This window comes from Nerophis ophidion, linkage group LG24 (assembly GCF_033978795.1).
Source record: "Nerophis ophidion isolate RoL-2023_Sa linkage group LG24, RoL_Noph_v1.0, whole genome shotgun sequence".
In the NCBI taxonomy this organism is placed as follows: Eukaryota; Metazoa; Chordata; class Actinopteri; order Syngnathiformes; family Syngnathidae; genus Nerophis; species Nerophis ophidion.
The window spans coordinates 6,508,184-6,530,858 of record NC_084634.1 but is presented as its reverse complement, the minus strand read 5'-3'; the positions used below and the strand labels follow the sequence as shown (position 1 = coordinate 6,530,858).

General features: G+C 39.4%; 1 protein-coding gene across 6 annotated transcripts in view; it reads left to right on the top strand.

Moving 5' to 3' along the window:
- Nucleotides 1–22,675, top strand: part of LOC133542443 (zinc finger protein 2-like) — a 272,490-nt gene that overhangs the window by 65,274 nt on the left and 184,541 nt on the right. Inside the window, exon 1 of one of the 6 annotated variants that reach the window (XM_061886570.1) lies at nt 4,346–4,904. The exons of the other annotated variants lie outside the window; for them this stretch is intronic. Within the exon in view, the coding sequence (XP_061742554.1) occupies nt 4,805–4,904 (100 nt within the window). The 5' untranslated portion in view covers nt 4,346–4,804. Of the gene's footprint in view, nt 1–4,345; nt 4,905–22,675 lie in introns of those variants that run through there. 6 annotated transcript variants of the gene reach the window in all.

Sequence of the window (22,675 nt, the reverse complement as noted above, 5' to 3'; positions counted from 1 at the left end):
CCCAGTACTATGAAATGTACCCTTTAAATTATTTTTTGAAACTGAAAGTTAACATGGAGGTTGATTGCTGTGTTATTCGTGGAGCTGTACATGGGTTTTGGGAGAAGATCAGCGATTGGCTGAGAGAGAAAAGAGACATGGACATCTTATAAGGGTACGCAGCATCGAGCGCTACCGCCTACTGGCGCTGACGAGACGCGGGACCGCCATCTTGGAGTGGTGATCCGCTCCACTCAGTGCAATTCATTTGGCATGAGCAATGCAGTGTCAGCGCCATTTAATTCATTTTACGTCACTGAATACCACTGATTTTCACTAGTTTTTTGTCATACGCGTAGCTATGATAAAGGACACATGTTTTGACGTGTTTTATTATTCTTAGCTTTCTTAACAATAATATAATATTATTATATGCAATAAGAGTGACCAGACGTCCGAGATCAAAACTGGGAATATAATCCGAGAGAAGGGGGAAAAAATGGTCAGCTATTTTTAAATTGAAGAAAAAATAGGATTAGGTAATATATACATGCGTATATCCTACATAAACAATGTATGAATACATTAGATATCTATATAACATAGGGACCTATAGACATTATCTCTGTTGCTGCAGCAGCAGAGAGTTTATTCTGTCTTGACACTTTGTATTGATATTTTCTATTAAATTCTTCCCTTAAATGATCATGTTTACGGTGATTGTTTTATATGTATTTTTTATGTATGTCACTTTGGATAAAAGTGTCTTCCATAAACATAAACATATGTAAACACCTGAAAGTCTTTATATCAGCTAAAACCACCAATCTGTTTCACTGGACTCAGAATAAAACCAAATTCTGTCTTACCCAACAATGTTAGTATTTAATTATTGTTACCCGTATACTTTAATTAATTTCATTGACATGCAATTCTATTATGGTCATACTCTTGTTTGCTAACGGCTACGATTTCAGTATTATTGAAGATCTTTGCTCCTCAACTCAGTGTCACGCCTATGGATCACCTACTCAGTGGCCTAGTGGTTAGAGTGTCCACCCTGAGATCGGTAGGTCGTGAGTCATACCAAAGACTATAAAAACGGGACCCATTACCTCCCTGCTTGGCACTCAGCATTAAGGGTTGGAATTGGTGATTAAATCACCATAAATGATTCCCGGGCGCAGCCATTGCTGCTGCCCACTGCTCCCCTCACCTCCCAGGGGGTGATCAAGGGTGATGGGTCAAATGCAGAGAATAATTTCGCCATATCTAGTATGTGTGTGACAATCATTGGTACTTTAACTTTAATGTTTTGTTTTGGTCATGTTCGGTTTTGTTTTTTGGACACTCAGTTCCTGTTTTGCACTTCCTGGTTTGTTTTTGTTACCATGACTACTCATTAGTTTTCACCTGTCACGCACCTGTCTCACGTTTTGGCACTAGCTCACCTGTTTTCAATGATCATGTTACTGCTATTTAAGCCATTCTGTTTCTGTTCTTCGTCCTGGCAACATCACCTCCTTCACGCCCTCGATCACCTGCTATGCACCTTCTATGCCTTCCATGCCATTGATCAATGCCCCTTGTCTTTTTCCATGTAAGTTTTTGTTATTCATGCCATTGTGCAAGTGTTTTGTTTCGTGTTTATAGTTATAGCCTCTGTGCCAGTCTTTTGTTTCATAGCCCAGTTTTTGTACTTCCGCCCTCGTGCGCCATTTTTGTTTATTCCTTTTTAGTGTTAAAATAAAGATGTCTTTACCTTCACACCATCGCCGTTTCCACTCCATTCGGTTTGCACCTCGGGAAAACAACCCACGCCATAGTCCAAGTAGGACACTCAGTGGTAATATCCTTTTCACAAAATACAACCAATAGTACATTAATGTTAAATCTTACTTGTGAAAAATAATCCCCTGATTCCTATTTTCAACAGTCCGCTCATTTAAGCAGAAAAACTCAGAACACCAGCCCGCATATTTGTTTTCTGCCTGTCACCTGTCAGTTTCGGCTGTTCGCCGGCTCCTCGTCACCACTTCAAGATGGCGGCGGAATTTCTCGTGTCACAGCAGCAAATGCTGCGTCTACTTATAACATGTCTATGGTGGAGATGTCCCTATTCACAAAAAAGAGATCACATTTGGCATATTTATAAATGATGCTAACATAGAAATGATTGTCAATACTGTTATGCTTCAAGCAATTTTTTTTATACATACATGTCGATTTCTGAAAGGAAAACCGACGTTTTCACATTGTCTTAAGTCAATTAAATCTTGTAAAATGGTTGAAAGTACAAAATCCCTCAAATAAATATCTTTATTGGATACATTTAAAGTGTTTTTTATTAGCCTTTTTTGTCTTTTTGTATTTTGTAGCTTACAAAGTGGCTGGGGAGAGGGATGTCGGGGCAGACCCTGCTTAGGCTGCTGCCCCCGCGACCCGACCTCGGAAAAGCGGAAGAAGATGGATGGATGGACGCATCCTTTTATTTTTTTTAATTCTATTTGTATTTGCTTTTATTTTCTTTCCTTTACATGTTTTGTTAAAGACAATAGTGGCTCAATATGTTGAAAGTGCCTTGGTTTTTGTTTACATTCTGAATACATGTTTGTATGTACAATTGTTCAATTTAAAAAAATACTCTCGACCCTCACAACTTGTTGAAAAATAATCACTGGGAAATAAAATATTTTTTAATAATGTTAATAAATGACCATCAGTAATCAACATAAATTCTCGAAAACGAAATGTTGGTCTAGTTTTGAGTGCACCACACTAAAGATTCATAGACACATTTCTAACATACTGTTATTATTTACCGTTTCATTGTCTCCCCCATTGCCAAAAATAGTAGACACCGACCCCGCCATTGAAAGTAGTTGTTTGGAAAATCCATCTTCATTCTGTCTCAAGTTTGACAAGCAGGAATCTTCCAAGTGGTTTGTGGCTCGTGCAGCCCTTTGAGACACTCGTTATTTAGGGCTATATAAGTAAACATTGATTGATGGTTTGTGTCATGATATGCAGCTCAACTGACTGTAATACATAATGCGGCGAAAAATTTTGGTCTAACTTATCTGTTACAGTTTTTAGGTTATTAACTTTTTATGGTATTTATGTTATTAACATGTAGTTTAAGTTGTTGTTACATATAAACAAATCATTAACTATGTCAAAATCTTCCCAAACCAGTCCCAATCGTTTTGTGCTGCGTGTGTGCTGGTTTGAGCAGCTGAAATGGTTCTTTGCGCTGTTTTCGTTTCCGGTTTATTAAATATTATTTTGTAGGTCAATCAAAGGTCACTCAGCCTCCTCCCCCACATAAAAACAAACTTTAGCTCAGACTTGTCATATATTATATAGTCCATCAAAAATCAACCTTTGAAACTCACACGCTACAATTTGATCACAAAAGCATTACTGATGCATGTTTGATTTGTGTACATTATATTGATGCACTTTTGTACATTTGTGTTTGTCTAACTCAGTGGTTCTCAACCTTTTATCAGTGATGTACCCTCTGTGAACATTTTTTTTATTTAAGTACCCTTTGATCAGAGCAAAGCATTTTTGGTTGAAAAAAAGAGATAAAGAAGTCAAATACAGCACTATGTCATCAGTTTCTAATTTATTAAATTGTATAACAGTGCAAAATATTGCTCATTTTGTAATGGTCTTTCCTGAACTATTTGAAAAAAAAAAAGATATAAAAATAACTAAAAACTTGTTGAAAAATAAACAAGTGATTCAATTATAAATAAAGATTTCTACACATTGAAGTGATCATCAACTTAAAGTGCCCCCTTTAGGAATTGTAATAGAGATCCATCTGGATTCATCAACTTAATTCTAAACATTTCTTCACAAAAAAAAGAAATCTTTAACCTCAATATTTATGAAACATGTCCACCCAAAAAATCTATCTGTCAACACTGAATATTGCATTGTTGCATTTCTTTTCACAGTTTATGAACTTACATTCCTATTTTGTTGAAGTATTATTCAATAAATATATTTATAAAGGATTTTTGAATTGTTACTATTTTTAGAAGATGTTCTAAAAATCTCACGTACCCCTTGGCATACCTTCAAGTACCCCCAGGGGTACGCGTACCCCCATTTGAGAACCACTGGTCTAAGAATATTATATTACTGTTAAGCAAACTATGAACACGCCAAAGCATGTGTCCTTTATCGTAGCTACACGTATGACAAAAAAAGCGGGTGAAAATCAGTGGTGTTCAGTGAGGTAAGATGAATTAAATGTGCTGACAGTGCATTACTCCTGCCAAATTTATTGCACAGAGTGGAGCGGATCACCACTCCAAGATGGCGGCCCCGCGTCTCGTCAGCGCCAGTATGCATTAGCGCTCGATGCTGCGTACCCTTATAAGATGTCTATGGTCACTTGTTGAAGTAAATGTACTTCATTCATTGATGTCCCATTGAAACAAATGTTGGCCAACATATTGTGTGGTATCCTAACATCACCGACAGGTGGCGGTATAGTATGATAAAGTCACACGAGGAGGAATAACAGAAAGCGGCGTTTGATGGAGAAGACGTTATAGTGGTCCTTATGGTTATTTGTTCTAAATCATTCCGTACACCATATATCGTTGAATAGTGAAATTATCGGTAATAAGTGGTTGTATTCGGATACATTAGTCTGAGTGCACTTTGATGATTCTCGTGCTTCGCTAGCTTAGCGTGCTAGTTAGCTTAGCGTGTTAGCCGCTAAGAAAGAGAGACGGAAGTGATCAAAACACATCGCTAAGCAGAGATCAAGTGTGAACGTAAAGTGTTGTGATTGTGTAAAAAAATGTGCGAAAGAACGACAGCAGAGTACGAGGAGAAAGAGCGACAACGTCAACTACTGGACGCTGTTTTCAAGAAACATCAAGTTGTGTTACACAGAACAGGTTTGTTTACTTCTTACTCTCACATGTTTACTAACTTTAGATTTCATTGTTAACACTATTATTAAATAAATTGTCAATAGTAGAGTGAACTGTCTTGTGAGGATGATGCACTGCTTTGTTTTTACATTGTTCATGAAAACAAAACAGTTTCAGACACACAATATTTTGAGATTGATATTCCTATTCCCACTTCCAAAAACATGCACCTGGGGATAGGTTGATTGGCAACACTAAATGGTCCCTAGTGTGTGAATGTGAGTGTGAATGTTGTCTGTCTATCTGTGTTGGCTCTGCGGTGAGGTGGCGACTTGTCCAGGGTGTACCCCGCCTTCCGCCCGATTGTAGCTGAGATAGGCGCCAACGCCCCCGCGATGCCAAAAGGGAATAAGCGTTAGAAAATGGATGGATGGATGATATTCAATGTAATATAAAGGTGTATAAAGGGACGGCGTGGCGCAGTGGGAGAGTGGCCGTGCGCAACCCGAGGGTCCCTGGTTCAAATCCCACCTAGTACCAACCTCGTCACGTCCGTTGTGTCCTGCGCAAGACACTTCACCCTTGCTCCTGATGGGTGCTGGTTGGCGCCTTGCATGGCAGCTCCCTCCATCGGTGTGTGAATGTGTGTGTGAATGGGTAAATGTGGAAGTAGTGTCAAAGCGCTTTGAGTACCTTGAAGGTAGAAAAGCGCTATACAAGTACAACCCATTTATCATTTATAAAGTAGTCAACACTTGATTTATCAAAAATAACATAAAAGTGACTGACTTTCCTTCAGCGTGTCGTAGAAGGTCTCCAAGTGAATGTGGGAGGTTTGTTTACTTCTTATTTTCACATGTCCACTAACTACATATTTATTTATTGGGACTATTCTTGAATAGATTGTGAGGATGACGCACTATTTTTCTTATATTGTTCATAAAAAAACAAGACGGTTTCAGACACACAATATTTATGAGAGGTTGATGTTCCTCTGTGTGTAACAATGTGTATCAACATGTTTACACAAATCTCACACAGTCACCAAATATATTTTACATTGTAATCAATATAATTCATAGTTTCATGGCTAATTTCATTTTCGGATTTTGACCTTAATGCTTCAATGAGTGAAAGTCAATCAATCAATCAAGCAATGTTTATTTATATAGCCCTAATTTACAAGAGTCTCAAAGGGCTCACAAGCCACAACGACATCCGCGGTTCAGCGCCCACGTAAGTTTAAAGTGGAACATTATCACAATTTCAAAAGGGTTAAAAACCAAAAAAATCAGTTCCCAGTGGCTTGTTTTATTTTTCGAAGTTTTTATCAAAATTTTACACCTCCCGGAATATCCCTAAAAAAAGCTTTAAAGTTGTTGATTTTCGCTATTCGCGATGCGACTATCCATTTCCCTGTGACGTCATACAGTGCTGCCAATACAAACAAAATGGCGGTTACCACAGCAAGATATAGCGACATGAGCTCGGATTCAGACTCGGATTTCAGCGGTTTAGGCGATTCAACAGATTACGCATGTATTGAAACAGATGGTCGGAGTATGGAGGCAGATAGCGAAAACGAAATTGAAGAAGAAATTGAAGCTATTGAGCGAATAGCTATTGACGCTATTCGGCCATAGCATGGGTGTACCTAATGAAGTGGCCCATAGCATGGCTGCCTTATTAGCATCGCGGGTAAAATGTGCGGACCAAACGATCAGGACTTTCGCATCTTGTGACACTTGAGCAACTTAAATCCGTCGATTGGTAAGTGTTTGTTTTGCATTCAATGTGGGTATCTAGTTTCAAAGGTACATACAGCTAGTGTAAATAGCATGTTAGCATCGATTAGCGTAGCATGTTAGCATCGATTAGCTGGCAGTCATGCCGTGACCAAATATGTCTGATTAGCACATAAGTCAACAACATCAACAAAACTCACCGTTGTGATTTCGATGACTTAATCGTTGCAAATGCATCTGCAGGTTATCCATACATCTCTGTGCCATGTCTGTCTTAGCATCGCCGGTCAAATGTGAAGACACTTTGGCACATTCAATGGGGGTCTGGCGGCAGATTTCTTGCCAGTGGTGCAACTTGAATCAATCAATCAATCAATGTTTATTTATATAGCCCCAAATCACAAATGTCTCAAAGGACTGCACAAATCATTACGACTACAACATCCTCGGAAGAACCCACAAAAGGGCAAGGAAAACTCACACCCAGTGGGCAGGGAGAATTCACATCCAGTGGGACGCCAGTGACAATGCTGACTATGAGAAACCTTGGAGAGGACCTCAGATGTGGGCAACCCCCCCCCCCCTCTAGGGGGGGGTTGCCCACATCTGAGGGGGGGGGTTGCCCACCCTGAATCCCTCCCTGTTAGTGTTGTTACACCCTCCGACAACACACCGACGAGGCATGATGTCTCCAAGGTTCCAAAAAATAGTCAAAAAACGGAAAATAACAGAGCTGAGACCCGGTGTTTGTAATGTGTTGAAAATGAAAGTGGCGGGTGTGTTACCTCGGTGACGTCACATTCTATCGCCTCCAGCGCGATAAACAGAAAGGCGTTTAATTCGCCAAAATTCACCCATTTAGAGTTCGGAAATCGGTTAAAAAAATAGATGGTCTTTTTTCTGCACCATCAAGGTATATATTGACGCTTACATAGGTCTGGTGATAATGTTCTCCTTTAAGAAGAAAGGGTAGCTGCCATAATGATGTGCACTGATGTTTTCTAATGAACACCCAGTGGGACATCGGTGACAATGATGACCCAGTGGGACGTCAGTGACAATGATGACTACATGTACATGTGTATATGGAGATTTAAATCTCCTGATGATTGAGGGAACCCCTCATGAAACAGTTCTGTAGAGATGAGGTAGTCTTGTGATTTTTTCCCACACCTACATATTGCGCTCTACCACGGTATCGAGCACTATTCTCTGGATAATCCAATCAAGACATATATATATATATATATATATATATATATATATATATATATATATATATATATATATATATATAGCACAGCCCCCAGCCAAATTGTTTTGACCCAATGCGGCCCCGGAGTCAAAAAGTTTGGGGACCCCTGATTTATATATATATATATATATATATATATATTTAATTTACTTGTTTACCTGACAGACGACCTGCAGCCCTCACACATTAAAGAGGAAGAGGAGGAGCCAAAGCCCCTCCACATTAAAGAGGAAGAGGACGAAGTGTGGATCACCCAGGTGGGACCGTGTCTTCTAGGGCAGGAGGAGGCTGATCTCACCGAGTTTCCACTGACTGTCTCTGTGAAGACTGAAGAGCATGAAGACAAACCACCTGAGTCCTCACAGCTTCATCACAGTCCAAGTAAGCACAACATCCACATATCGTTTTATTCTCAGGGCATTCACTCCATCACAACTGGACTGTTCACTTTTTCTTAGAAGACGTTTGGCCTCTCATCCAAGTAGGCTTCATCAGTTCATGCTCTTTTACTTCAAGTCTTACATCTCATGATGATTCCCGGGCGCGGCCATAGCTGCTGCCCACTGCTCCCCTCCCTTCCCAGGGGGTGATGAAGGGGGATGGGTCAAATGGAGGGAATCATTTCGCCACACCGAGTGTGTGTGTCACAATCGTTGGTACTTTAAACCTTAACTTTAACTTATCTAATCTGATATACAGGACTGTATAGCAGTGATGTGCTATTCCACTGATTTTCTTTCCAATCCGATACCCATTCAAACTCAGGCTGGTATCAGCGATATTGATCCGATACCGCACGTTTGTGCAAATATATCTCATGTGTCTGCTGAAATTGGAAAAAGTTGTCAATTTCAAATAACAACATATCTCAAAATATACTTAACACATAAAAAAAGTTTACTTAGATCATTGAAACATAAATAACACTAAATTGGCCTTAGTGTGTGATTGTGATTGCGAAATAAAGTCCTACTGAAATGAGATTTTCTTATTTAAACGGGGATAGCAGGTCCATTCTATGTGTCATACTTGATCATTTCGCGATATTGCCATATTTTTGCTGAAAGGATTTGGTAGAGAACATCGATGATAAAGTTCGCAACTTTTGGTCGCTAACAGAAAAGCCTTGTCTTTACCGGAAGTCGCAGACGATGACGTCACCCGTTGATGGCTCCTCACATCCTAACATTGTTTATGATGGGAGCCTCCAACAGATAGAGCTATTCGGACCGAGAAAACGACAATTTCCCCATTAATTTTAGCGAGGACGAAAGATTTGTGTTCGAGGATATTGATAGCGACGGACTAGAAAAACAAAAAAACAAAACGCGATTGCATTGGGACAGATTCCGATGTTTTTAGACACATTTACTAGGATAATTTTGGGAAATCCCTTATCTTTCTATTGTGTTGCTAGTGTTTTAGTGAGTTAAATAGTACCTGATAGTCGGAAGGGTGTGTCCACGGTTGTGTTGACGCCAGTGTCTGATGGAAGTCGACGGCAGCTGTACCGACGGCAAAAGCTCAGCTGATCTCCGGTAAGTGGCGACTTTTTACCACAATTTTCTCACCGAAACCTGCTGGTTGACATTCGGTCGGGGTCCATGTTCGCTTGACCGCTCTGATCCATAGTAAAGTTTCCCCTCCGGGAATTTTAAACAAGGAATCACCGTGTGTTTGTGTGGCTAAAGGCTAAAGCTTCCCATCTCCATCTTTCTACTTTGACTTCTCCATTATTAATTGAACAAATTGCAAAAGATTCAGCAACACAGATGTCCAAAATACTGTGTAATTATGTCGTTAAAGCAGACGACTTTTAGCTGTGTGTGTGCGCAGCGCTAATATTTCCTAACAGTCCTTGACGTCACGCGTACACGTCATCATTCCGTGACGTTTTCAACACGACACTTCGCGGGAAATTTAAAATTGCAATTTAGTAAACTAAAAAGGCCGTATTGGCATGTGTTGCAATGTTAATATTTCATCATTGATATATAAACTATCGGACTGCGTGGTCGGTAGTAGTGGCTTTCAGTAGGCCTTTAAGGCTTGGTGATATGGCCTTTTTTTAGTATCTCGATATTTTTAGGCCATGTCACGATACTTGGTATATATCTCCATATTTTGCCTTAGCCTTGAATGAACACTTGATGCATATAATCACAGCAGTATGATGATTCTATGTGTCTACATTAAAACTTTCTTCTTCGTACTGCATTAACATATTCACATTTTAAACTTACATGCAGAGAGTGAAATCACAACTAAGTCAATTGACCAAAAGTGTATTTATTAAACAGTTATTAAGCAGTGGCACAAACATTCATGTCATTTCCAAAACAGAAAGTGCAAGGTTGTCAGAGACATTTTAAAACAGGCTATGAGTGCACTTTTGTGCATGATGTCACTAAGATGACATATCAAAACAACACTAAATTAAAGTGCACTTTTTGTACAGAACGCCACTGCAGTAGTTTAAAACAAATGAAGTGCACTTTTGTACATGATGTCACACAAGATATTTCAATAACAGTCAAATAAAAATGAGCTGCATAATAGGAAATCAAATGGCTATGCGGTAGGTTACTTGCGGACGTTTTCTCTTCTGTTGTTGACTATTTTTTTCATACTGTATTGTTGTGGAAATGTTTGCCTCGGCATTTTGTTGGTGTGTCACCCAATGGAGATGTTAACATGCGGAGTATGCACTCTTCACTCTCTAGCACAGTGGTTCTCAACCTTTTTTCAGTGATGTACCCCCTGTGAAAATGTTTTTAATTCCAGTACCCCCTAATCAGAACAAGGCATTTTTGGTTGAAACAAAGAGATAAAGAACTATGTCATCAGTTTCTGATTTATTAAGTTGTATAACAGTGCGAAATATTGCTCATTTGTAGTGGTCTTTCTTGAACTATTTGGAAAAAAAGATATAAAAATAACGAAAAACTTGTTGAAAAATAAACAAGTGAATCAATTATAAATAAAGATTTCTACACATAGAAGTAATCATCAACTTAAAGTGCCCTCTTTGGGGATTGTAATAGAGATCCATCCGGATTCATGAACTTAATTCCAAACATTTCTTCACAAAAAGAGAAATCTTTAACATCAATATTCATGGAACATGTCTACAAAAAACGGCGGGCGGTGTTGATGAACGTGGACCCCGACTTAAACAAGGTGAAAAACTTATTGGGGTGTTAGCATTTAGTGGTCAATTGTACCGAATATGTACTGTACTGTGCAATCTACTAATGAAAGTCTCAATCAATCAATCAATCAATCAATCAATCAATCAATCAATCAATCAAAAAAAGCACTTTATATGTAGAAAAGTTTTGTTAAGAAACGATTCAGAGCCTTAACTTATTTAGTTTTTATTTTATATGTTATATATGTATTAACCCCGGCATTGGACCCTGTGTGTATATGTATGTTATGCCATTGTTTACAAATTTGGTAAATAAATAACCAAAACATTTACATTTTGTTGTTTTCTTACTGTACCGAAAATGAACCGAACCGTGACCTCTAAACCGAGGTACGAGCCGAACCGAGATTTTTGTGTACCGTTACACATCTACATATAAGTAATCATCAACTTAAAGTGCCCTCTTTGGGGATTGCAATAGAGATCCATCTGGATTCATGAACTTAATTCTAAAAATTTCTTCACGAAAAAAGAAATCTTTAACATCAATCTTTATGGAACATGTCCACCAAAAATCTAGCTGTCAACACTGAATATTGCATTGTTGCATTTCTTTTCACAGTTTATTAACTTACATTCATATTTTGTTGAAGTATTAATCCATCCATCCATCCATCCATCCATCCATCCATCCATTTTCTACCGCTTATTCCCTTTTGGGGTCGCGGGTGGCGCTGGCGCCTATCTCAGCTACAATCGGGCGGAAGGCGGGGTACACCCTGGACAAGTCGCCACCTCATCGCAGGGCCGAAGTATTAATCAATAAATATATTTATAAAGGATTTTTGAATTGTTGCTATTTTTAGGATATTTAAAAAAATCTCACGAACCCCTTGGCATACCTTCAAGTACCCCCAGGGGTACGCTTACCCCCATTTGAGAACCACTGGTCTAGCAGGTGACTTCTCAAATGATGCTACTTATTTGCAGTAATGCTACTCTTTGTAGAAACGTTTTTGCCCCACACTTAACAAATTACAGTTGTCTGTTCGACATATTCCCACTTGAAGCCAAACCACCGCCAGACAATAGACCCCCTGCTGTTTTTCTTGGGAATTAATTCTTCCTTCATTTGTTACCAGATTCACAGCTTCTCTCTCTCGTATTACCACTCGCACGGCTCCGCTAGCATCACAGCTAACGTTACCTATGCTGCTGCCTCTCTGCTCCGCGAGGGCGTATACGTATGGGGCGTATGACGTGACAGCATGTGACGGATGTAAGAAGGTGCTCTTGCTGTCTGTGAGAAGGAGACACAAGAAAGAGTGGGAAGAGCCTGTAGTGTAATGCCCGCAGCCAAAAGCAATTGCGTGAGAACGTATACTCGAATATCACGATATAGTCATTTTCTATATCGCACACTGACAAACCCGCGATATATCGAGTATATCAATATATCGCCTAGTCCTAGTGTGATTGTTGTCTGTCTATGCGACTTGTCCAGGGTGTACACCACCTCCCGGCCGAATGCAGCTGGGATTGGCTCCAGCACCCCCGAGCGGGACAAGCGGTAGAAATGGATGGATGGATGGAATATCTAATCATTTGAACTTTAAGGCCTTAGAATGTCTTAAACTCTATTAAAATTACCGATATATACAAACTATACCGATATATATCACTACTATACAGTCCTGTATATCAGATTACAAACCCCATTTCCATATGAGTTGGGAAATTGTGTTAGATGCAAATATAAACAGAATACAATGATTTGCAAATCATTTTCAACCCATTTTCAATTGAATGCACTACAAAGACAATATATTTGATGTTCAAACTCATAAACTTTATTTTTTTGTTGCAAATGATAATTAACTTAGAATTTCATGGCTGTAACACGTGCCAAAGTAGTTGGGAAAGGGCATGTTCACCACTCTGTTACATCACCTTTTCTTTTAACAACACTCAATAAACGTTTGGGAAGTGAGGAAACTAATTGTTCATCTCGGGCCCAGAGAAGCCGGCGGCGTTTCTGGATGTTGTTGATAAATGGCTTTCGCTTTGCAAAGTAGAGCTTTAACTTGCAATTACAGATGTAGCGACGAACTGTATTTAGTGACAGTGGTTTTCTGAAGTGTTCCTGAGCCCATGTGGTGATATCCTTTAGAGATTGATGCTGGTTTTTAATACAGTGCCGTCTGAGGGATGGAAGGTCACGGTCATTCAATGTTGGTTTCTGGCCATGCGTGGAGTGATTTATCCAGATTCTCTGAACCTTTTGATGATATTATGGACCGTAGCTGTTGAAATACCTAAATTTCTTGCAATTGCACTTTGAGAAATGTTGTTCTTAAACGGTTTGACTATTTGCTCACGCAGTTGTGGACAAAGGGGTGTACCTCGCCCCATCCTTTCTTGTGAAAGACTGAGCATGTTTTGGGAAGCTGTTTTTATACCCAATCATGGCACCCACCTGTTCCCAATTAGCCTGCACACCTGTGGGATGTTCCAAGTAAATGTTTGATGAGCATTCCTCAACTTTATCAGTATGTATTGCCACCTTTCCCAACTTCTTTGTCACTTGTTGCTGGCATCAAATTCTAAAGTTAATGATTATTTGCACAAAAAAAAAATGTTTATCAGTTTGAACATCAAATATGTTGTCTTTGTAGCATATTCAACTGAATATGGGTTGAAAATGATTTGCAAATCATTGTATTCTGTTTAAATTTACATCTAACACAATTTCCCAACTCATTTGGAAATGGGGTTTGTACAGTCGTGGAATGAACACATTATGCCTAATTTTGTTGTGACGCCCCGCTGGATGCATTAAACAATGTAACAAGGTTTCCCAAAATAAATCAACTCAAGTTATGTAAAAAAATGCCAACATGCCACTGCCATATTTATTAGTGAAGTCACAAAGTGCATTTTTTTTTTTTTAACATGCCTCAAAACAGCAGCTTGGAATTTGGGTCATGCTCTCCCTGAGAGGGCATTAGGTGGGGTTGTCTTAAATAGAAGTATTTAAAAATATTTCCTGCCTAACAGAATAGAAATAAACATATTTCTTTAACAAGAGTCTGTCCTGCTTAACTTAATACAGAATAAATTCATTGTGCAGCTTTATGGTCTCAGGTCTCCAGATTGTATCACTATCACTCTGTAAACTACTGTGACAAAAAGAGAGGCGAGATATACAGTTGTGATCAAAATTATTCAACCCCCACACAATTTTGGTGTTTCAGCAAGTTGGACATTTATTCCGTATTTTGTTTATAGTCACATCAAATAGACAAATGCAACTTAAGTTGTAACACTGTATTTTACAAAATACCAAAAAAGGACATTTTTCTTAATATGTCATTGACAAAATGCTTCAACCCCCTAGTTCCATGCATCTTTAGTACTTAGTAGAACACCCTTTGGGAGTAATGACATCCTTCAAAGGTGATACATAAGCTTCTTGCAAGCATCTACAGCTATTTTAGCCCATTCCTCTTGGACAAAGACCTCCAGTTCATTCATATTCTTGGGCTTGTGTGCTGCAACTGCCTTCTTCAAGTCCCACCACAGCTTTTCTAGAGGATTTAGGTCTGGCGACTGTGAAGGCCACTCCAGAGTCTTCCAGCCCTTCTTCTGCAACCACTCTGATGTTGATTTGGAGGTATGCTTGGGATCCTTGTCCTGTTGGAAGGTCCAACGTCTCCCAAGCCTCAGCTTCGTCACTGACTTCATGACATTTGCAGCTAATATATCCTGCTAGGAAATAGAATTCATAATGCCTTGAACGCGCTGGAGATTCCCGGTACCTGAGGCAGAGAAACAGCCCCAGAGCATGATTGACCCCCCCACCATGCTTAACAGTAGGCAAGGTGTCCTTCTCTTTGTAAGCTTCATCTTTTCTCCTCCAGACATAACGTTGTTTCATAGGCCCAAAGAGTTGCAGTTTTGTCTCATCACTCCATAGAACAGTTTCTCAAAACTTTTGGGGTTTGTCCAGATGATTTTTGGCATACTGGTGTCTATTTTTCTAGTGCCTGGTAGTCAGAAGTGGGGTGCGCCTGGGAGTTCTGGCATGGAGGCCTTCATCTCGTAGTGCGCGCCTTATTGTCTGGGACGAAACATGCGTTCCCCCCTCTGCAATGTCCTGTTGTAGTTCCTCAGCTGCTTCCCGGGGGTTTTTCACCACTGTACGCTTCAGAGCATCCGCTTTCTACCACGCCCAGGTAGTTTTTCCACTGTGCCTTTAGCTTTAAACTTCCAAATCATGCTCCCGACTGTGTCTCTTGGAATGTGTAATGTCTTTGCTATTTTCTTATATCATATCCTTTCTTGTGAAGAGAAATGACCTCCTCTCTTGACTTCTTTGACCACTCCCTGGACTTCACCATGTTGCAAATACACCATTGACCATCTACAAGAAGCTGAGCGTCACAGTCTTTTTCAATCAGTTTAATTGTTGCTCGTTATGGTTCTAATCACATCTACAGGTGTTTTCAACACCTGATTGAAAAGACCTTATTCAAATTCTGTTCTTAAGAGTTATGATCTTCAAGGGGTTGAATAATTTTGTCAATGAGATGTTAAGAAAAATGTTCTTTTTTGGTATTTTGTAAAATACGGTGTTACAATTTAAGTTGCATTTGTCTATTTGACACATCTTTATTTGATATGACTATAAACAAAATACGGAATAAATGTACAACTTGCTAAAACACCAAAATTATGTGGGGGTTGAATAATTTTGATCACAACTGTAGCTTGGTTGGTAGAGCGGCCGTGCCAGCAACTTGAGGGTTCCTGGTTCGATCCCCGCTTCCGCCATCCAAGTCACTGCCGTCGTGTCCTTGGGCAAGACACTTCCCCCACCTGCTCCCAGTGCCACCCACACTGGTTCAAAAATGTAACTTAGATATTGGGTTTCACTATGTAAAGCACTTTGAGTCACGAGAGAAAAGCGCTATACAAATATAATTCACTTCACTTCACATAATTGTTGTTTATTAATGACTGGCAACATTTCAATTGTACTTTATTTGTATAGAAGATCTCTCAATGTGGTTATTGTCTTGATGCTATATTGTGTAATTTGTCATTAAAAGCAACACATACACACTCATAGCTCATTGATTTGGAATAAATGATACACCACTAATAGTTTTAAACCACATAATTCTATTCGCCTCCTGAAGGATGTGCTATCCTCATTGAATGACGACGTGTGCTTGACTTTAGACCAGTGGTTCTTAACCTTGTTGGAGGTACCGAACTCCATTAGTTTCATATGCGCATTCACCGAACCCTTAGTTAAAAATAAAATGTTTTTATTTTCATTCAAGACAAAGTTATGTGTTTTTGGTAACACTTTAGTATGGAGAACATATCCTCAGTAACAAAGACTTAATTTAAAGTTTTTTTTGACACTATGGGAACATATTCTAAGTAACAAAGACTTAATTTGCAGTTATTTGGTTAGGGTTAGAGGGTTAGTGTTATAATGAGGCCATGTCGAATAAGGCATTAATAAGTACTTAAAGGGGAACATTATCATCAGACCTATGTAAGCGTCAATATATACCTTGATGGTGCAGAAAAAAGACTATATATTTTTTTAACCGATTTCCGAACTCTAAATGGGTGAATTTTGCCGAATTAAACGCCTTTCTGTTTATTGCTCTGGTGGCGATGAGGTCAGAACGTGACGTCACCTAGGTAATACAGCCGCCATTTTCATTTTCTACACATTACACACACTGGTCTCAGCTCTGTTATTTTCCGTTTTTTCGACTATTTTTTGGAACCTTGGAGACATCATGCCTCGTCGGTGTGTTGTCGGAGGGTGTAACAACACTAACAGGGAGGGATTCAAGTTGCACCACTGGCAAGAAATCTGCCGCCAGACCCCCATTGAATGTACCAGAGTGTCTTCACATTTGACCGGCGATGCTAAGACAGACATGGCACAGAGATGTATGGATAACCTGCAGATGCATTTGCAACGATTAAGTCACTGAAATCACAAAGGTGAGTTTTGTTGATGTTGACTTATGTGCTAGTCAGACATATTTGGTTGCGGCGTGACTGCCAGCTAATCGATGCTAACATGCTATTCACCGACGGTGCTAAAGCAGACATGGCACAGAGATGTATGGATAACCAGCAGATGCATTTGCAATTATATTACGTTTCCTTCCACCCACATTTAATGTGAAACAAACACTTACCAATCGACGGATTTAAGTTGCTCCATTATCACAAAATGCGAAAGTCCTGATCGTTTATTCCGCACATTTTACCAGCGATGCTAACGCAGCTATTCGGCCATGCTATGGCTATGAATAGCGTCAATAGCTATTCGCTCAATAGCTTCAGTTTCTTATTCAATACTTTCATACTCCAACCATCTGTTTCAATACATGCGTAATCTGTTGAATCGCTTAAGCCGCTGAAATCCGAGTCTGAATCCGAGCTAATGTCGCTATATCTTGCTGTGGTATTCCCATTATTTGTTTACATTGGCAGCACTGTATGACGTCACAGGGAAATGGATAGTGGTTTCGAAAATAGCGAAAATAAGGCACTTTAAAGCTTTTTTAGGGATATTCCGGGACTGGTAAAATTTTGAAAAAAAATACAAGAAGCCACTGGGAACTGATTTTTATAGTTTTTAACCCTATTGAAATTGTGATAATGTTCCCCTTTAATGATGACTGTTAAGAGCCAATATGTTTCTAATTTGCATGTTAATAAGCCACTAATTAATGGTGAATAGGTTCCCATACTAAAGTGTTACCATGTTTTTTTACTTGTGCACAAAATGAACCGTGTATGAACATCACCTTGTTCAAAGAACAAAACCGACACAGTGCTTAAACTCACAACAAATTACACACCTGCAAATAAGTGTGACTTCTGCTGTTGCTGTATCCGTAACACGCTGATAGGTAGAAGGTTTTATTGACTCGATGAATCGGGTGTTTTGACCTCCACCGAACCCCTGAGGCCAACTCACCGAACCCGTAGGATTCGATCGAACCCAGGTTAAGAACCACTGCTTTAGACCAACTGCACTAAGTAACAAAACAAACACGCTCACATAAATATTGCGTTTGTTGCAACAAGGGCTGACATGATTAATTTTTTCATATCATCGGATATCGACTAATATCTTTTATTTTTTTCTTATTAAAGCGTATTGTCCCGTGCAGGATTATTCCCAGTACCGCATCCCTACTGTTTACTATTGCAGTATCTTGTAAAATACATTTCCACCATGTATTAGTGGATGAGACAAAACGAATTGTTTTGATTGGTTGTTCAGCTACACAAACTTTTGACACAACACACAGGAGAACACAAATAACCTCATGGTGTTGAAAGTCTGCTTCAAAAACTATTTCTGTTCTCTAGTTACGTCACTCACTTATTTACCAAACAGACGTCCAGCAGGATATAGCCTGAAACAGATCCTATTCCAAAGTTGTATATTTAACTTCACACTGTCTCTTATTTATATTTCATGAACTATATTAGAGATGTCAGATAATATCGGACTGCCGATATTATCGGCCGATAAATGCTTTAAAATGCCTATCCATCCATTTATCTTCTTCCGTTTATCCGAGGTCCGGGCGCGGGGGCAGCAGCCTAAGCGGGGAAGCCCAGACTTCCCTCTCCCCAGCCACATTGTCCAGCTCCTCCCGGGGCGTTAAAATGTAATATCGGAAATTATCAGTATCAGATTCAAAAAGTAAAATTTATGTTTATTTTCCAAAACGCCGCCGTGTACACGGACGTAGGGAAAAGTACAGCGCGCCAATAAACCTTGAAGGCACTGCATTTGAGTGCCAGCCCAGTCACAATATCTACAGCTTTTCACACACAAGTGAATGCAAGGCATACAGGTCACATTGAGGGTGGCCGTATAAACAACTTTAACACTGTTACAAATATGCGCCCCACTGTGAACCCACACCAAACAAGAATGACAAACACATTTTGGGAGAACATCCGCACCGTACACAACATAAACACAACAGAACAAATACCCAGTACCCATTGCAGCACTAACTCTTCCGGCACGCTACAATATACACCACCGCTACCGCCCACCTCAACCTCCTCATGCTCTCTTCGGGAGAGCATGTCCCAAATTCTAAGCTGCTGTTTTGAGGCATGTTAAAAAAAAATAATGCACTTTGTGACTTCAATAATAAATGTGGCAGTGCCGTGTTGGCATTTTTTTCCATAACTTGAGTTGATTTATTTTGGAAAACCTTGTTACATTGTTTAATGCATCCAGCGGGGCATCACAACAAAATTAGGCATAATAATGTATTAATACCACGACTGTATATACCGGTATCGGTTGATATCGGAATTGGTAATTAAGATTTGGATAATATCGGAAAATTGGATATGGGCAAAAAAAAACATCGGACATCTCTAAACTATATAATTTTTAACATGTCTGACTTAAAGTGTGTTGGTTTTGTTTGTGTTCTGCAGGCATCCAGCAGCCGATTGGACGTGAAGAAAAAGGTATCCTTCAACCACACGGGGGGAGCCTCACTTTGAAGCAGGGGGGTCCACAGTCGGCCTGTTTTAAAGAAGAGGAGGAGGAGGAACCACAGCACCGTCTTTTTACAAACGAAGAGGAGGAACCAAAGCCCTTCCATATCAAAAAGGAAGAGGAGGAAGCATGGACCACTCGGCAGGGGGAGAGTCTTGTAGGGCAGGAGGAGGCTGATGTTACCAAGTTTCCACTGACTGTTGTCTCTGTGAAGACTGAAGACCATGGAGACAAACCACCTGAGTCCTCACAGCTTCATCACAGTCCAAGTGAGGAGAAGAGAGAGGCGGAGCCTCCAAGCAGCAGCTCAACTCAACACATGACGGCAAAAGCTGATGGAGACCACTTTGGAGGAACACAAGCAGACAACATTTTAGCTCCACTATCAGATAGTGATGACACAACGTCACACGTTGATGTAAATATGGAATCGAGCGCACGACAAAACCCTTTCACTTGTTCAGTCCGTGTTGAAAAACTCTCAGTCAGAAAGTACATGCAATCACAAGTGAGAAAACATACAGAAAGAAAACCTTTTAGTTGCTCAGTGTGCGGTAAAAGATTCTCCATCGAAAGTCAAATGAAATATCACATGAGAACGCACACGGGAGAAAAACCGTTCTGTTGTTCACTTTGCGGAAAAGGGTTTAATAAGAAATATAGGTTGACTGGACACATGAGAACGCACACTGGCGAAAAACCATTTGGTTGTTCAGTGTGCGGTAAAAGATTTCATTTAAAGAGTTCATTGCCAACACACTTGAGTACACACTCAGGAGAAAAGCATTACAGTTGTTCAGTTTGTGGTAAAAGGTTTTTCAACAGTAGTCCAATGAAAACACACATGAGAACACACACAGGTGACAAACCCTTTCGTTGTTCGGTTTGCGCTAAAGAGTTTGCTAAGAAATCACATTTAACTCGACATTTGAGAATGCACACAGGAGAAAAACCTTTCAGTTGTTCGGTCTGCGGTAAAACATTCTCTGACAAACGTAACATGCAAGCACACACGAGAACGCACGCCGGCGAAAAACCTTTCGGTTGTTCAGTTTGTGGTAAAGGATTCTCTAAGAAATATAATATGCAAATACACATGAGACTGCACACTGGCGAAAAACCTTTCGGTTGTTCAGTTTGTGTTAAAAGATTTTCAAACACAACCAGCTTGCAAACACACATGAGAACACACGCAGGAAAACAACCTTTCAATTGTTCTGTCTGTGGTAAAAGATCCTCGGATCGAAAGACTATTCAAAAACACATGAGAACACACACAGGTGAATAGTTTTTACGGAAGTCTTTTCTTTGAATGGACCAAATAGTCCCTAAAAGGTATATTGCTTGTATTCCGACACGTGACTTCTTCCCGACAGTAGTGGTCAACCAAGGCGATGGCGATCTATTTTAGTTTAGTTTAGTCTTTATTTGAAGGGACAATGCACAGAAACATTAAGCTCAAAGACAGATATGTTCTGTACCAGATTATAGCTAAATAGCTCATTTCCATCTGCTCTCCCTGGCTACCTAAATTAAAGGGATACAAAAATCCTGCAATAAAATTATGACAATAAAATCAGATAATTTAAGAAAACTCATAAAATGCCCTTCCATGGACACATACTTAATATAAAACACAACCACATCTAATTTACATCATCACACAAAGACAACACATGCTCTTGTTCACATCTGTCATCATTCGTAAAAACAACCATGATTTTAACAGACACACCTCACAATTTACAACAAGAATGCTGTCATGGATAAATAAAATACACATTAAGTTGATCTGCCAAACAAAGTGCCCACCTTATTGACCGTGTGAGCAGCTTTGATTGCTCCGAAGCCACTTTTTAACTTCAATTGTAAATGAAGAGTAATCTGTTAAACTTTTCAAGTTTGTTGTGAGGTCGTTCCATTCCCTTATGGCTTTATATGAAAAGGCTGATAGTGCAAAATATGTTTTACATCTGGATACGCTACACTGCCCCCTGGTGGAGGCTCGTGTGTTTCAAGTTGTCACAGCAGACGTAAACTGGACAAAGTGCTTTAGTGGCGCTGGTGCAGTGTTATTTAGGATTCGATGGGCCATTCGTATTGATGCTAATCTTTAAATATTAGCTAAGTTTAACAATCTATATTTTTGGAGAACTAAACAGTGATGGTGATGTTGTGGTTTTCGGTCAAGGATTTGATAAGAGGCTTAAATTTTGCTGCGAAAATCAGATACGAGCAAAAAAGTCAAACTATGCAATTGAATATATCCTTATACTTTGTCAAAAAAAAAGATTTGTCAAGTGATATCAAGGATTATTTGTCGGTCACGTTCCCAGACATGTTAAACTATTGTGCTCCAGACGTTATTCTAGACGATAAAACAGATGAAAAGCATGGAGGTCTACACCTTCTTTGTGTGTGGCTGGGTCAAGGACATTGGTATCAAGACTCTACCGGATAAATATGCATCGTTTTTGCTCGGACAAGTTTTCATTTCATGATTTAACTTTGCATCTACTGCCATGTTTGTTGTTGCACGCGCCGTTTACGAGTAGCATGTTTTTTTCTTCCTGTGTTTATCAAAATACAACTATAGATCTCAACATTGTGTGTGTGCTGAAAATTTTATTTATGATTAGAGTTGTCCGATTATATCGATAAATGCTTTAAAATGTAATATCGGAAATGATCGGTGTCGGTTTCAAAAAGTAGAAATTTATGACTTTTTAAAACCCTGGCGATACACGGACATAGGGAGAACTATATGAAAAAAGTACAAAAATTAGGGGTATTTTATTTGAAATAAGCAAAATTATCGGCCAATAGAACAAGAAAATTTGGCTAGTCAAGACTTTTCAAAACCAGTAAAATTAGCTAACCTCAATGAACCCCAAAATAGCAAAATAAGTATATTCTCATTAATAACATCTGTACGTATTTTCTATTGTTTCATGGAAAATATCAATCAATCAATCAATCAATGTTTACTTATATAGCCCTAAATCACTAGTGTCTCAAAGGGCTGCACAAACCACTACGACATCCTCGGTAGGCCCACATAAG